We start from the raw sequence: 14,572 nt of genomic DNA, 5'->3' as shown, positions 1-14,572 counted from the left end.
CTGATCTCTCAGTTGAGCTGTGGCAGAACTCGGCCGATGCTTCTCCCTGCTGCCACATCCTGCGGACACAATGATCTTTTTGTTGTGCTCATGCGTTTCTGAGCCCACGTGAAAGAGCCCCCCCTCCTCAGTACTGAATTGAAAAGGACTGCTGTTAAGCAGGTTTTTTCTTCTCTTTTTTAAAATAACGGCTAAATGTAAGACAACATATGAAAACCTGATTAAACGCTGGCGTTTATGTGACACAACGAGATAATCGGCAAGAGAGGCATTTACTAACATTCGTATATGCCCTTGTTTTAGTTTCAAATACATGACAAATACTAGTGGATCTCATTGCTGGGTTCAATATATTATGCACCACACAGTGATGTCATTAGCCCTTCTTTCCTCAACGGCACATATAATACAATTATATACTCAGTGAGCACTTTATTAGGTATTTATTAGACTTATTGGTCATCTGCTGCTGTAGCCTATCCACTTAAGAGGTTTGACGCATTGTGTGTTCAGAGATGCTCTTCTGCATACCACTGTTGTGATGTGTGGTTATTTGCATTACTCTCACCTTCCTATCAGCTTTGACCAGTCTGACCTCTCTCATTAACAAGGCTTTTCTACACACAGAACTGCTGCTCACTGGGTGATTTTTGTTTTTCACACCATTCTCTGCAAACTTCCAGGAGATCAAGTTTCTGAGATACTCAAACCACCCTGTCTGGCACCAACAATCATGCCACGTGTTTTTATTCACCATCTGCTGCATCCCCATCTGTATCCTGTTTCAGAGGATAAAGGCAAACAAGCCTGTTCTCTTTTTGGAATGTCACGGAATCCAAACGTACCCTGCCTCCATTTCCGACATCCCACTTCTTCAACAACAGTCCATTCAGTCTGATTGAATGAATAAAAAACAAAAAAAAATTTTAGCAAAGGGCATCTTTGTACGTCAAGGTACTCTCGTTTCCCTCACAATTCTGCCATTCTAAGCTCACAAACCTGGACAGCTTACAGCTTTTTGTTTCGGTTCTCAGCAAATGCCTCAAATTTGCCACACCGTTTGCTTACAGTCCAGAGACGTGCTTAAAATGATTTGTCTCCCTGGGACAAAACCTGTACCCAACATAGACTAAGAAATCAATTCCCACAGTACAGTAACTGTAGACTAACCTGATAAATGTGTTTATCCCAGATTGGTACTATTCACCACTGGCAGATGTGCAGAGGCTGCTGGTCGTGGCAAACAGCTGATCCATGACAAAACCAGACCATACCCCACATTGAACAGCCCTGTGTCCTCTCTAGATGTGTTAATAACCAATGTTGATTCCCTCACTACTCTTTGCCATTTCCCAGAGAGTGCCTAGGACAGGGGTGTTTTTTTTGTTCGTTTTTTTTTGTTTCAGATCCTTTCCTTTTTCTCCCAATTTGGGAGCCAATTGTACCCTATCTAATCCAATTAGTGTTAGCTGGGGGATACACCGCCCACCCCCCGTCCCTCGGCAGCCCGAAGGGATCTGGCGATCCGAGAACAACACGCCTTCTTCAAGCCGTCTCGTCTCATGCTTGCGACTGTGATCCCGAGGCGTCCGGGGTGCAGTTGTGTGCGGCGATTTAATGGCAGCAGTGGACTGCTTGTGAGTCTTCATATAGAATCATTTATTGTGGATTAATCCACAAGTTAACCACCACTGGTGCATAAAGATGAAAAAACAGAGTAAGTGGTGGAAATCATAACCAGCATACAGACCCAGAAGAGAAGTCGCCCACCCCTGTTCAGGTAGACTTGGCTACTGCGTATTCACTTTTGAGGCCATGTGTTTTGGCCACCTTTTGATTTCATAACGAGATTACATATTCCTCTATACAGAGTCCAAACATAACTCCCCCACCCCCCAATAAATAATTTCAAACATCGGAGTACCGTTTTATTTTACAAAACACATTATGAGGGCAACACTGCTTTACTCCAGTAACAGCAAAGTTTCATGTATTCCTGTGACTGCAAGATTGGGTCACCCCTGTAGCTGCTATGTGGGAAGCCAACCCCGGAAAAGCCTACAGAGGTTGTGTACGTGTGCACAGACAGAAACCAAGCAGAAAACCCAAAACCTCACTGCACATCCTGCCCGGGTCATCACACAACACCGTGGACAACCCCAGCACTCTGCTCTGATTGGTCTACAGGACTCGAGTGATACGCCTGGACCAATCACTGAAAGATGCATCAGGGACACAGTGAAAGGATCCACATCCACTTCTTGACAGGACTACGAACTGTTAAGAAACATTTGATACGTTATAGGGAATCAGGGTTATATTACGTAGATTCTGGAGCTCACTCTCCAGCACCACCTGTATACATGCTGGGGTTAGCTACAGATGGAAAAGGTCAAGAGTGTAACCTACTTTATCACTGAAGTCCAAACCCAGCGGTTACCTCCAGACTCCAACATGACGCAAGCCCCACAGCACTCAAACTGTAAATGAGCCTAATCAGATCTTCTTAATCAAGTTCAGCTTCTCTTTGTTTCCTGCAAGCCACATGCCAGACTGAATTTATAAAGAGTGCATGTGAAGGGTCAGTTTAGAGAAGTGCACCTTTACAGGGCAGAAGACACCCAGCTGAAATGAGAACCCAAAACCACGGCTTGGGTGGGGGTCCAGGAAGACGCAAAGGTGTCGCACGCAGAACTCTCGACGTGAAAGAATGAGGCGGTGAGGACTTGTAGAACATATCACACTGCGATTCAATAAAATGCAACATGGTCATTTTACACTACTATGATTTCTCCCTCGTCAGTTCTGATGCAAATGCATTCCAGTGGCAGGCAACTTGTGCATGTGTAGGGGTCTGATTTAAGACCCGCGGTCACATTAAAACACTCACAGGAAACACAGAAAGAGGGGTTTGGGGAAATAAAGTAGGATATGTGGAAACATTTAAGCCAATGAAGGAAAATATCCAATTCTGAAATAAACCCGGTTCTGAAGTGCGTGAGATCAGACAGGTTATTAATGGACAGAGTCCTGAGGAAGGGTGGACACAAAGAACCAACCAATGAAAAAGAACATTGTAACAATGTTGGTGCTGTAGTTAGCCAATGGGAAAGACTATCACGTGATTTCACCCCCCCCCCCCCCCCAATATTTATTTAGTGGCCGTTTCCAATAAAAGCCAGTCAGACACCAGTTTACTAGTGAAAGTACTGATGACCAATCCATCTACCAGTACAACTGCCCTCCTGTAAACTAGAGGGTGCAGCTGTAGCGGGACAGAAAGCCACCATCCAGAAAATGGTGCACTACATCCACTCACAGTCTCTAAAGGTTGGCCGTTTTAACAACAAACCTCATCATTCGCTTTCATGTTCCTTTTTTACAATCCACAAATGAACAGATGAAAATGACCTTCAGGAACATCTTTTTTGAAAATGAGTTTTTGAACAAGATGAATTGCCCTAGACTTTCATTATAAGGTGGAAGTGCCCTGTGTGTAACATAGAATTAATTATTGATTCAATATTCAATATGCATGAATCAAGTTCTGTGTATGGAGTGGTCCTGCTGTCATGGTGTGTGTGTGTGTGTGTGTGTGTATCTGTGTGTGTGTGTGTGTGTGTGTGTCTTATCAAAGAAAAAAAAAAAACAAACAAAAAAAAACAATAATATCTATAGTATCTATAATAGTATCTATTCCATCCATTACACTTTTCCTCAAAGGTTATATTACATAAATTAATTTTAGTTCTGTTACTGCGGTCCCTAAAACAGAAAGCACAGAGTGAAGTGTTCAGGGTGAGTTCAGACAGAGCCGGGCGGATGGAATGAGACCGCCCAGCCACTGGAACACAAAGGGCACTTCTGAGAGCCTGAGGGGGGAGCTGCAGGGCCGCTCCTGGGTTCGATCGCGTTTCCGTGGCAGCTCTGTAGCAGGGAGTGTCAGTTCACCCTCCCAGACACACCAGGCCGCGGGACGTCTCCGTGGCCAAGTTTTGGGCCGCTCATCGGAGAGAAGGATCGTCTTTAATACGTTCCCTAGGTTGGTTACGTTTCCATTTTCTGCCTCCCCTCCCCCCTGTCGACACCAGTTTTCAACAAATGGAGAAAAGGCCAACCAGGGGTCGTGATGCCTTTGTCACGTCCATACACAAAAAAAAACAAGGCTTGTGATTCTGGTATTTCGCTTTCTCCACAACAAGCTGAGTTTAGCCCTCTCCCTCATTCACACGCTTCTCCTGCTCTCATCCTCTCCCTGACAGCAGTGACAGAGTCGGTCGGTGCCGGGCGCAGAGGATTATGGGTAAGCCCGTGTCCGTGGGAAGGGGAGGTGGGGGAGGTAAGGGCTGTGGCGGGGCTGACCCTCAGCTGGCCGCGGCCCGGGCCATCAGGTCTTCCAGGGCCTTGTCCTGGTCGTTGTTGTGCACCAGCAGCACCTCCTTAATGGCGTCCCTCTCGAAGCCCATCTCCCCAAACCGAGACATGAGCTGCAGGAACTCCAGCGCCTGAGGGAGGGAGAGAGAGAGAGGGGGGGAGGTTCACCTGTCAAATGCCCGTTAGTGGACATGTCACGCCACACCAAATCGTACGCGAGCGCGCGGTGGCTCCGAGCGGTCACCATGGTGACTGCCGTCTCCATGGCGAAGAGGAGCAGCGGTGACCTGCACTGACCTTCTCCTCAGAGCACTGGTACACCTCCAGGCCCTCCTCCACCGCGCTGGCCTCAAAGCCTCGCTCACACAGCCGCCCGTGCACAAACAGGTAATCCAGCACCTGGGGGGAGGGAGAGGGAGAGGGAGCCAATGACAAAACGGGGAAAAAAAGCTACAAATCACAAATATGATCAAAGCTAAACAACATGATATTGCTCAATTTGTTCCTGTTACACAACCCTTACTGAGAGAGAGGAATGGAGAACATGACGAAACAGAACAAAATAATTTTTGTCCTCATCTTGTCGGCCGCCTTCGATACAGTCGACCATGAGATTCTGCTCTCATCGCTGACTGGGATGGGTGTCACAGGATCTGCACTCACATGGTTAACTTCCTACCTCTCTGGTCGTTGAGGAACTTATGCAGTTGTAAATTGCTTTGGATTAAAATAATCTGTTAATGACTAAAATGTAAAACATGAAACTCTTCAACAAGACTGACAATGTACACGCCACACAGCCATTGCGGGGGGAGAGGGAGGGAGGGAGAGAGAAAGAGAGACAGACAGCAGTGGAGCCGGTGCAGTACCTGCTCTACGTTCTGGCCCTGTCGCTGCATGGCCTTCAGGACCCCCTCGTAGGAGTAGCCCATGCCCACGATGGTCTCCACACACTGCCGCTCACTGGGAGACAGGCTGAACTGGGGCCCGCACTGCCCTGCCGCGCCACCGGGAGGCGACACCACAGCGGCCACAGGGGCGGAAGTGGGCTACAGGAAGGAGCGCGTGTGACATCACGTCAAACAGAGACCACATCGGTCAACACTCACAGCAACCGAAATGTCACTTTGAAAGTTAAGTCATGAAATTGATTCATATATGAAAATGGGTACTTGCATACCTGCTGTGGCCTTACAATATATTAGTCTCGGGAGTCATTTCCTCACTATACAGGGACTTCAGAAAGTATTCAGACCTCTTCACTTTTTTTGCAACACTTTGTTGTAGATTAAATTTTGCCCCTTAATCTACTCAATAACCCATAATGACAAAGAAAACATGTTTTTAGAAAAGTTTGCAAATGTATAAAAAATCTGAAACTGAAATCTCTCATTTACATAACTATTTTGCTGTGGGACTCAAAATTGTGGTCAGGTGCATCCTGTTCGCTTTAATTACACTTGAGATGGGTCTAGAACTTGATGGGAGTCCAGCTGTGGCAAATTCCCACAGGGCCCACAATTCACACTGCATGTCAGAACAAAAACAAAGCCATGAAGTCCAGGCAACTCTGCAGACCTCTGAGATAAAATGGCAGAGAGGCATAGATCAGGGCATAGGTATAAAATCATTTCTAAAGCTTTGAGTGTTCATAGGAGCTCAGAGCTTCAGTAATTGTGAAATGGATGAAGTGTGGAACCACCAGGACGGGTGTGCAAAGCCTGAGAGACCTACCCAAGAAGACTCAAAGCTGTAATTGCTGCCGAAGCTGCTTCTACAAAGCACTGAATTAAGGGTCTAAATACTTCTGAGAGATTCAAGTTTTAGGCTTTTAATAAATCAGCAAAAGTTTCTAAAAACAAGTTTTTGCTTTGACAGTATGGGTTATGTAGTGTAGATTGATGGGCAAAAATAGCAGTTTCATCCATTAAAAATTAAATCTACAACACAATTAAATGTGCAAAAAGTTAAGTCTGAATACTTTCTGAAGCCACTCATTCATATCATGTTTGCCTGACCAGACATCCTGTAATTTCAAGGTCTGTATCGCTAAATCTAACACTCACATTAAGTTTTCACATTTCAGAACACGAGATGGACAGAACTTTCTCCAGCCAGACAGGGCATTACGCTTCATTTCCCTGCTTCTTTTGCAAAAACCTTGTAATGAAATCTACAACCAATGACCAACCAATGAACTGGGGTGCAAAATAAGCTTGTCTTAAAAAAAATACTGTTAAAGAGAATTGGAATTAAACGGTGTGTCATTTGACATTTCCCAGGCACATTTCACAGCTCCAAGCTACCCTCACCCCTGAAAGGTTTGTATCGGAGGCTCAGCTGTGCATAACACACGATGTGCGACAAACGATCCGAAATGTGGCCCCACCTCTTTGGGCGTCCCGTTGGCCGGCTCCTGGGGCCGCCCCACGTCGCTCTTCGCCCCCGCCGAGGGGAGGGGGGCGCCGTTGGGGAGGCTGCGGGGTGGGCCGGGGGAGTAGGCAGGCACGTCCGAGGGGTCGCCGGGGTCCGACAGTTTGGGGAAGGTCAGGGAGCGGATGTTACAGGGCCGGTCCGTCTCTAGGGGCCCCAGACCCCCGCCGCCTGCACCGGGCCCCTCTAGGTCCAGGAGCCCAACCAGCCCATTGGGCTTGTGGAAGAGGGCAGGTTTAGAGGGGCCGGCGGGGGCGGGGGCGGGGGCAGGGGTGGGAGCGGGGGCGGGGGTGGGGGCCGGGGCTGGGGGAGGGGTGGAGTTCTGGGAACGGGGGGCGGGGTCCGGGGGCGTGGCCGACTGCACCTGCAGGATGCAGCGTAGCTCCTCCCGGTCGTCGAGGGTCTTGAGCTCGAGTTTGTCGAAGGGGTCCTCCTCGCACTCAAAGTCGGCCAGGTTGAGGCTCTGCGGGGGCGGGGGCGGGGGCGTGCTCTGTCGCACCGGCCCCAGGCTGGGGGCGGGCAGGGGGGTCAGGATGGCGTTGTGCCTCAGGCCCGCCAGCACAGGGTTGAGGGCCGGCGGGGGCGGGTCCTGGTCGTCCGACAGCCCGCCATCGCTGTCCTGCGAGGCCGCGGCTGCCTCCTGGGCCTCCGATTGGGCGAGGGCCGCCTCCGCCCTCAGACGCGCTCGCTCCTGCGCCGCACGGGCGTCCGCAAGCTCCTCCCCCCAGCGCACGCTCCGCCGCTCCAGCGAGAAGTCATACTGGAGGAGACAACCAGCACTCAGTCACACAACCAGCACTCAGTCACACAACCAGCACTCAGTCACACAACCAGCACTCAGTCACACAACCAGCACTCAGCCACACAACCAGCACTCAGCCACACAACCAGCACTCAGCCACACAACCAGCACTCAGCCACACAACCAGCACTCAGCCACACAACCAGCACTCAGCCACACAACCAGCACTCAGCCACACAACCAGCACTCAGCCACACAACCAGCACTCAGCCACACAACCAGCACTCAGCCACACAACCAGCACTCAGCCAGACGCGGGGACAACCAGCACTCAGCCAGACCGGGGACAACCAGCACTCAGCCAGACCCGGGGGGAACACCAGCACTCAGCCACACCCGGGGAGGGACACCAGCACTCAGCCACACCTGGGGACAACCAGCACTCAGCCAGACCCGGGGAGGGACACCAGCACTTAGCCAGACCTGGGGAGGGACACCAGCACTCAGCCAGACCCGGGGAGGGACGCCAGCACTCAGCCAGACCCGGGGAGGGACACCAGCACTCAGCCAGACCGGGGACAACCAGCACTCAGCCAGACCGGGGGGGACAACCAGCACTCAGCCAGACCGGGGAGGGACACCAGCACTCAGCCAGACCCGGGGTAGCACTACGCACGACTACTCACTGAGCTGGATACGTTCACAGTGAAACCCAAAACACCCCCCAAATCTGGAACGTGGACTGAAGTAAACACAACTGTTCTGAATTTTACTCTGAACTAATCCAGCCAATGCCGTAATCCTGCTTTGTGTAAACCGTGTAAAGCTTTGATATAAACCAGGGATCCAGTCCTGGAGGGCTGGTGTGCAGGATTTTGCTGCCACCAGTTACCCTGGCTCAAACAGCCATATGCACTATGACCAATCCTCTCGTAAATTAGACAACAATAAAATGCTACAAGACATGCATCAGCTCCTGTTCATATCACAGAATGTGGCTATAAATGACAGATCATGTAAATATTTAGTCTAATTAAATAATTAAGAGCAGAAGTTGGTCTGAAATCCAGAAACAGATATAGCTCGGTCTTTTTAGGGGAGAGGCACACAACCAACACTCAGACCAAGAACAAGAGCTACGGTTATAACAATTTGCTCATTATTATTTACTGACAGCTGTATTTTCATTGATTTCATCTGCTTTTGCGATATTTACATTTGCCTTTCCTGCCAATAAAGCCACTTGAATTTTTATTTAATATAACAAGCAGGGAAACAACACCGGCATTTCAGGAGAGACAGAAGCGAGCAGAAGTCCAGTGGTTTATCCATGGAGACGGCACAAACGCCAGCTACAGTACACCCACAATGACGCAGGCCGAGTTAAATCACTCCCTCTGAGGGAGCTCAGCCTGGGCTGTCCCAATGGGGTTCCCTGCCCGCGCTAACAGGGGCTGCCTTGTGTTCTTCTTCACTGAAAGCAGTCATGGCCAACAGCAAAAATGACAAGAGTGCCTTTCACAGTGGGTTTAATCAGTCGGACCCCTTTCCTTTTCAATGTGCCAGCCACCGAGACACACTTCTTCGAGGAACGATCGACGTTTTTGAGAACTGACAAATAGGATTGAGCCCTTTGTGCCCAGCTCTGAACCTCTAGGCAAAAGGCTTTCACACAAGCAGCAATGTAGTGCGATAACAACACTGTGCAGTTTTCATCCTCAGTGGAGTAGGGAACTACCTCCGTGTGCTGATAAACACTTAGTGTTATTTTTATAATGAACTGTTTTGCAATCAGAGGTTGCCATGCTTAGCCTGTTCCTTTCATAAGACAATACATACTTTATTGAAGCCGGTGGGGCAATGTGTCCTCTGCACTTGACCCATCCTAGTTACTTAGGAGCGGTGAGCAGCCACAATGCAGCACCCAGGGACCAACTCCAGTTCTGAGGCCACTGCCTTGGTCAAGGGTAAGGAGCACGCCTAACCTGGCATACATGTCTTTGAGTGTGGGAGGAAACCAGAGTACCCTGAGTAAACCCACGCAAACCCACGGGAGAATATGCAAACTCCAAGCAGAGAAGATCGGGCCAGCTGGGACTTGAACCCAGAACCTTCCTGTGAGGCATCAGTGCTAACCACGCTTCGAGACACCCGCGGATTCCAGTCCGCTCCAGTGCCCCGTTAGTCACTCACCTGCACCTCCGCAAACAGCGCTCCGCAGTCAGGAAGACAGAATCCGATCGGCAGACCCACTTTGGCCGGACACCGAAACTTGTCGTTGAGCTTGAAGGGAACGTCTTCCAGGTAACTGAGGGGCCCTACAGGTGGGGAAGGGTGGAAAGGTGTGACTTCACAACGTGAAACATCACATTAAAAACACAGCACATTATAGCTCCGACTATGCTCTAACGTGATGGTGAATAAACGAATGTGCACGTAAATAAACTTGTGACTGTATTAAATAGGTTAAAATCAACTCCACTATTCTCAATTCTTCCATGATTTCCAATCTTGAATATGTTTACTTCGATTTACTAAACCCTTTTATGTATAAATGAAAACTTCCACCAGCAGTGACACTCAGAACTACAGGCATGGACAGTAGTGAAGATAAGTACATTCACAGACAGGCAAGGGAAGATCAAACCTATATTTACAGACAGGCTCACCGGTGTTTTGGAAATCTGACCCAGGCTTCCTTGCAGCCATTGAGAGTCTGGAAAAAAAAGACAAAAGACAGAAACTGAGAGGAGAATTGGACTGATGTCATATGACACACGGTCACATGACACGAGGGACTGGACAGAGTATGGTTTGTTCCAAGCCAAGTGGCTTAATAGACGCACAAACTGCATATGCAACAAATACATGACAAAAAGCATCGAAATACACATGAATTTACATTAGAACTGAGTGTTTCATCTATAGCCTAACACTAAAGATGATGAGGTGTGGAATGATCATAAATACAACTTTACAATTCTAAAAGGTAAACAGCCATAACAACAGTCTTGAATTGACCCATAACGAAGTCGAACACCAAATTAATATGAAAACTGCCTGCATTGAATGTGCTTGAAAGGCTATGAATGATGAACGTGCCGCATTTTGGCTTGATTGAGAAACACTGATGAATCGGTTTTGAAAATAATTTTATTTCCCCATCCATAAGTGGGTTAAGCAGGGTAGGTCCAGAGACCAGCAGCCCAAAAATTAGTACGATCCTGATAAACAGGTAGAGTAGAGTTAACTCTGTGAAAGTCTATTAAGCCAATGGCTAATGACTAACAAGTGTGGCATGTGATATATCAGCCAATACTGTCAAGAACTATGGCAGGAAGAAAAACAGGAAGGAAAAATGAAACAAAACAGCAGCCGAGCACTGCGGCTCCTAAGATGAACAGGATGAATGCACGTCCTGCACAACCCACTTGATTATTTGCTCAAGGTTGAAGGTTTTGTCTTCCCTGCTAGTTAGACAGAACTTGCTATGTTAAAGGTACAATAGGTAATTTTGGACTTCTAACAGTCCAGAGAGGAATTGCAGCAACAAACACCTTCAAACCACAACACTGTTTATCCCACCCCTTCTCTGTGAATGCGCTGAGGTTGAAATGCCGTTGGCTGTGGCAATTAGAACCAATTTTCAACCAATGAGCTTGAATTATTGTACAGCTATACAATGTTTTGGTACAGAGTGCCGGCCCGTCAACTGCATATTTTGAAACCCGAAATTTAAGGACTAGAAACACAAGCAGAGGGTGAGTCCTATTGTACCTTTTGTACCTATTGTACCTATTGTACCTTTAAGAACTATCTGGCTAGAGCAAAGAATGTGTGTTATAGGCAACAGAAGGTTATCTGATCAAATGGTTACAGTGGATCATACTTGATTTCACTTCCTGATAGGTGGAGAATTCTTCCCTCTCGGGGAGGTAAGAGTGTCATTCATGACTAATCAGTGGTGAAATGTTGTAAGGCATTTAGCTTATCACGGATGTTCCAGTTTGCAGCCAGGAATGACAGGCGGAGCGGACAGAGGAAAAATGGCATTGAAGCGCAAGTTACTCTTTCAACAGTGTGATCGCAACAGACAATTTCCATCTTGTAACGTCGGCGACCGTAAGCAAGACACAATCCATTTAATCCCGTTTCAATCGTTCTCAAACTCGGTCCTGAGGTGCCACAGGGTATGCTTTAATTTCAAGCACAATAGCAATCCCTGAGTTTTAAGGGCTTTCAACCTTTTCTGATGCAAGGACCCCCACCCAAGCTCAAAAGCATTAAGGGGACCCCCCGACCCCCCCCCCCCCCCCCCCCCCCCCATCATAAGTTCAAAGGGGTTACCTTTATAGAAAGGTTTTATATATGAAATACTCTCCCACATCTACATATACTCATGAAATACCCGTTGCATATCAAATCTGGCGAAAGGCCCCTTGCTGAAAACCAGGTTCGAGACAGACAGCGGTCACTCCCCTAAAACCATCTTATTTTTCTACGACAGTTCGGAGGGCGTCTGATGCAGGGCTTAACCCGGACCTGAAGCGTGGATCACATGTCGTTTCGAGAGATAAAACACATACACCACACGAGCATAATTAAAGGTAATGTTACAGATTGTCCTTATCTTAGCGAAACCAGGTGGCTGTTCTTTCCAGTGAGTGGATTGCTCCCCACTCGATTCATCCCCAAGTAACTAACGTGAATTTCCGGCGCAATTAAACAAGTGATTGAACGGAAGTAATATTTTACATTTCCCAACGGACAAGAAATTGTGTATAGTTACAAGAACCCGCAACATTAACTGCTTGCTCTCAATACTGAATACCGCCCTGAACCACCAACGTTATTTTTATAAACAAACCCTGTCCTAGATTGTTAGTTAGCTAGCTAGCTAGTTAGATAGCCAAGTCATGTCACTATCACTGTCACTGTGCATTTAGCAGGCTAGTATTTTGTGTATGGAAAACAAAACCCAGTCAGCTAGCTAACGCTACCGCTATATAAGCCAACCAACAGGCCAGGCCGGCTTAGTTTATTAGCCAATCATGGAAGTAAATGTAAAATTATTCTGATGATTGTCAATGTTTGATCAGGGAACACTAGCCCTACTTTGCCCTATCTTCGCTGGAAAACAGGGCATGCGCCACCAATAGAAATAAATCTTAAACTGGGGTTATACTAGTAGCAGCAAGCCACTTATTTACGAATCTACAGCAGAAAAGACCAGAATGATCTTCTACGCGGCCATGTCACTAGGCAAGCAATATAGGATTCATCGAGCTAGATAACGGAACACAACCTAGCTACCTGTAGGCAATTCAATACGAGATAATACTTGGCCAATAGTGATCAAATGATCACCCAACAAGACCTCCATGGCCTGTAGTACGTTATTAGCATGATGCCGACTCGCCTGGCTAGTTTATATAACAGCGCACCGGGCAAACACGCCACGGTAATATCCTAAGTCCACAGCCGTATATCAGGCCTGTAACGCCGCCGTGTGTTTGGTTTAGATGCCCCCGCCCCTAAACCCCTCATAACACAACAACACCATTTTCACCTGTATCGTCGCCGTCTACCGTCTCTGAAAAATCTTCTCAGCCCTCTCCACCAAAACACCTTGTAGTCGAGGCTCTGCCGAAACAAGTTTTAATGAAACTGAAATCTATTTCCTGCTTCATTGCAGGACGCCATGTTGGTTTGTCCGCTTCCCTTCATCTCGTTCCTGTTCCGACGTCAACGACAACAGAACTAGCCAATGGCAAGCCTTTCAGCTGACTCCACAGTCCCCAGCCATACCCGTCTACCTACCTGCGTGGAGCCCGAGTGAGCCACTATCCAGAATAATGATTGCCTCTGAGTAGATCAAGGATGTTTGTCTCTGAGAGCACAAAGGTGACAGTACTAGCTTGCAAGCCAGCTGATATGTCCATATGCCAGTTGTCCCCCCATGTATTGTTAACGCCTGCCATAACTGTTAATAGTCGTCAATTTAATATTTAATTGATCTGATTGTCATTTTTAATTGTATCTACAGAATTTTAGGACCGAGTAGTATCGAGTAAATGTGAGTACAACATTAGAGGACAAATAGGATTTTACTGTTCACAAATTAGTAAGGCCCCCAAAATCGTGTCAAATGGTTCCACCTGCTAGCCAAAAGCACACCCTCAAAATTTAATGACAGGACAGTCCATCAGTACCACAATCTCACCCCATAGTGGCTGATCTGGGTCCTCGAATGCAGAAAAGTGTAGGCCTTGTATGTTTACTAATTTGCTTGGGCCTAGTCTAAATGTGGCCCGAGTCCTATCGTTGACAATAACATCTGAGAAATTATGCGGTCAATGTGCACATCCTCTGATCCAACCATCTGCTCTGACTGCAGAGCACACATATATTCTGCACTGACTGCAGAGCATACAGATATTCTGCTCTGACTGCAGAGCACACAGATATTCTGCTCTGACTGCAGAGCACACAGATATTCTGCTCTTAACACGAAACGTCTGACTACCTATGATGTTGAAGCCCGCATTTCCTGAAATTCATTAAAGAGGCGTGAGAATGTCCACTCCTGTAATATAGCACTGGAATCTCCCTCAACAGTTAAGTTAAGAACAGTTAAGAAGCAGGGATAACTGAGGGAAGACAAGAAAAACACAAGTATCTTATAACATTTGCCTGAATACAATGCAAAAAAGAAAACATTACAAAATCAGATATTTGCTATGGTTCCATGCACTATTATCTTTAAAGATAACCATGACTGAGGGTTGAGAACAAACACACAAGACTTACATAGAAGAAGCTTGGCTTGAAACTGAAGTATTGTGTTATGTTTGACAGGTTGCAGCACTGTACTGGATAACGGAAACCCCTGAGGATCATTACATTACATTACATGTCATTACATGTCAGCCAAATGACATGTAATGTAATGTCATGTAATGATCTAGTGTTGTTCAGCGCCCTCTAGGGACAATTGATATGTATTAAAATCAGGACATCGAT

General features: G+C 47.3%; 1 protein-coding gene across 1 annotated transcript; it reads right to left on the bottom strand.

Moving 5' to 3' along the window:
* Positions 1 to 3,150: 3,150 nt before the first annotated feature.
* ubap1 (ubiquitin associated protein 1) lies at positions 3,151 to 13,284 on the bottom strand. Its single transcript, XM_061261925.1, has 7 exons — positions 13,119 to 13,284; positions 10,219 to 10,265; positions 9,743 to 9,867; positions 6,764 to 7,567; positions 5,244 to 5,423; positions 4,672 to 4,773; positions 3,151 to 4,505 (listed from the first exon to the last, which is right to left on the bottom strand). Exons 2-7 carry the CDS (start codon positions 10,256 to 10,258, stop codon positions 4,365 to 4,367), a joined length of 1,392 nt encoding a protein of 463 aa, XP_061117909.1. The 5' UTR covers positions 10,259 to 10,265; positions 13,119 to 13,284; the 3' UTR covers positions 3,151 to 4,364.
* Positions 13,285 to 14,572: the final 1,288 nt, after the last annotated feature.

Source organism: Conger conger, chromosome 12, assembly GCF_963514075.1.
Source record: "Conger conger chromosome 12, fConCon1.1, whole genome shotgun sequence".
In the NCBI taxonomy this organism is placed as follows: domain Eukaryota; kingdom Metazoa; phylum Chordata; class Actinopteri; order Anguilliformes; family Congridae; genus Conger; species Conger conger.
This window is presented reverse-complemented; position numbering and strand designations above follow the sequence as displayed.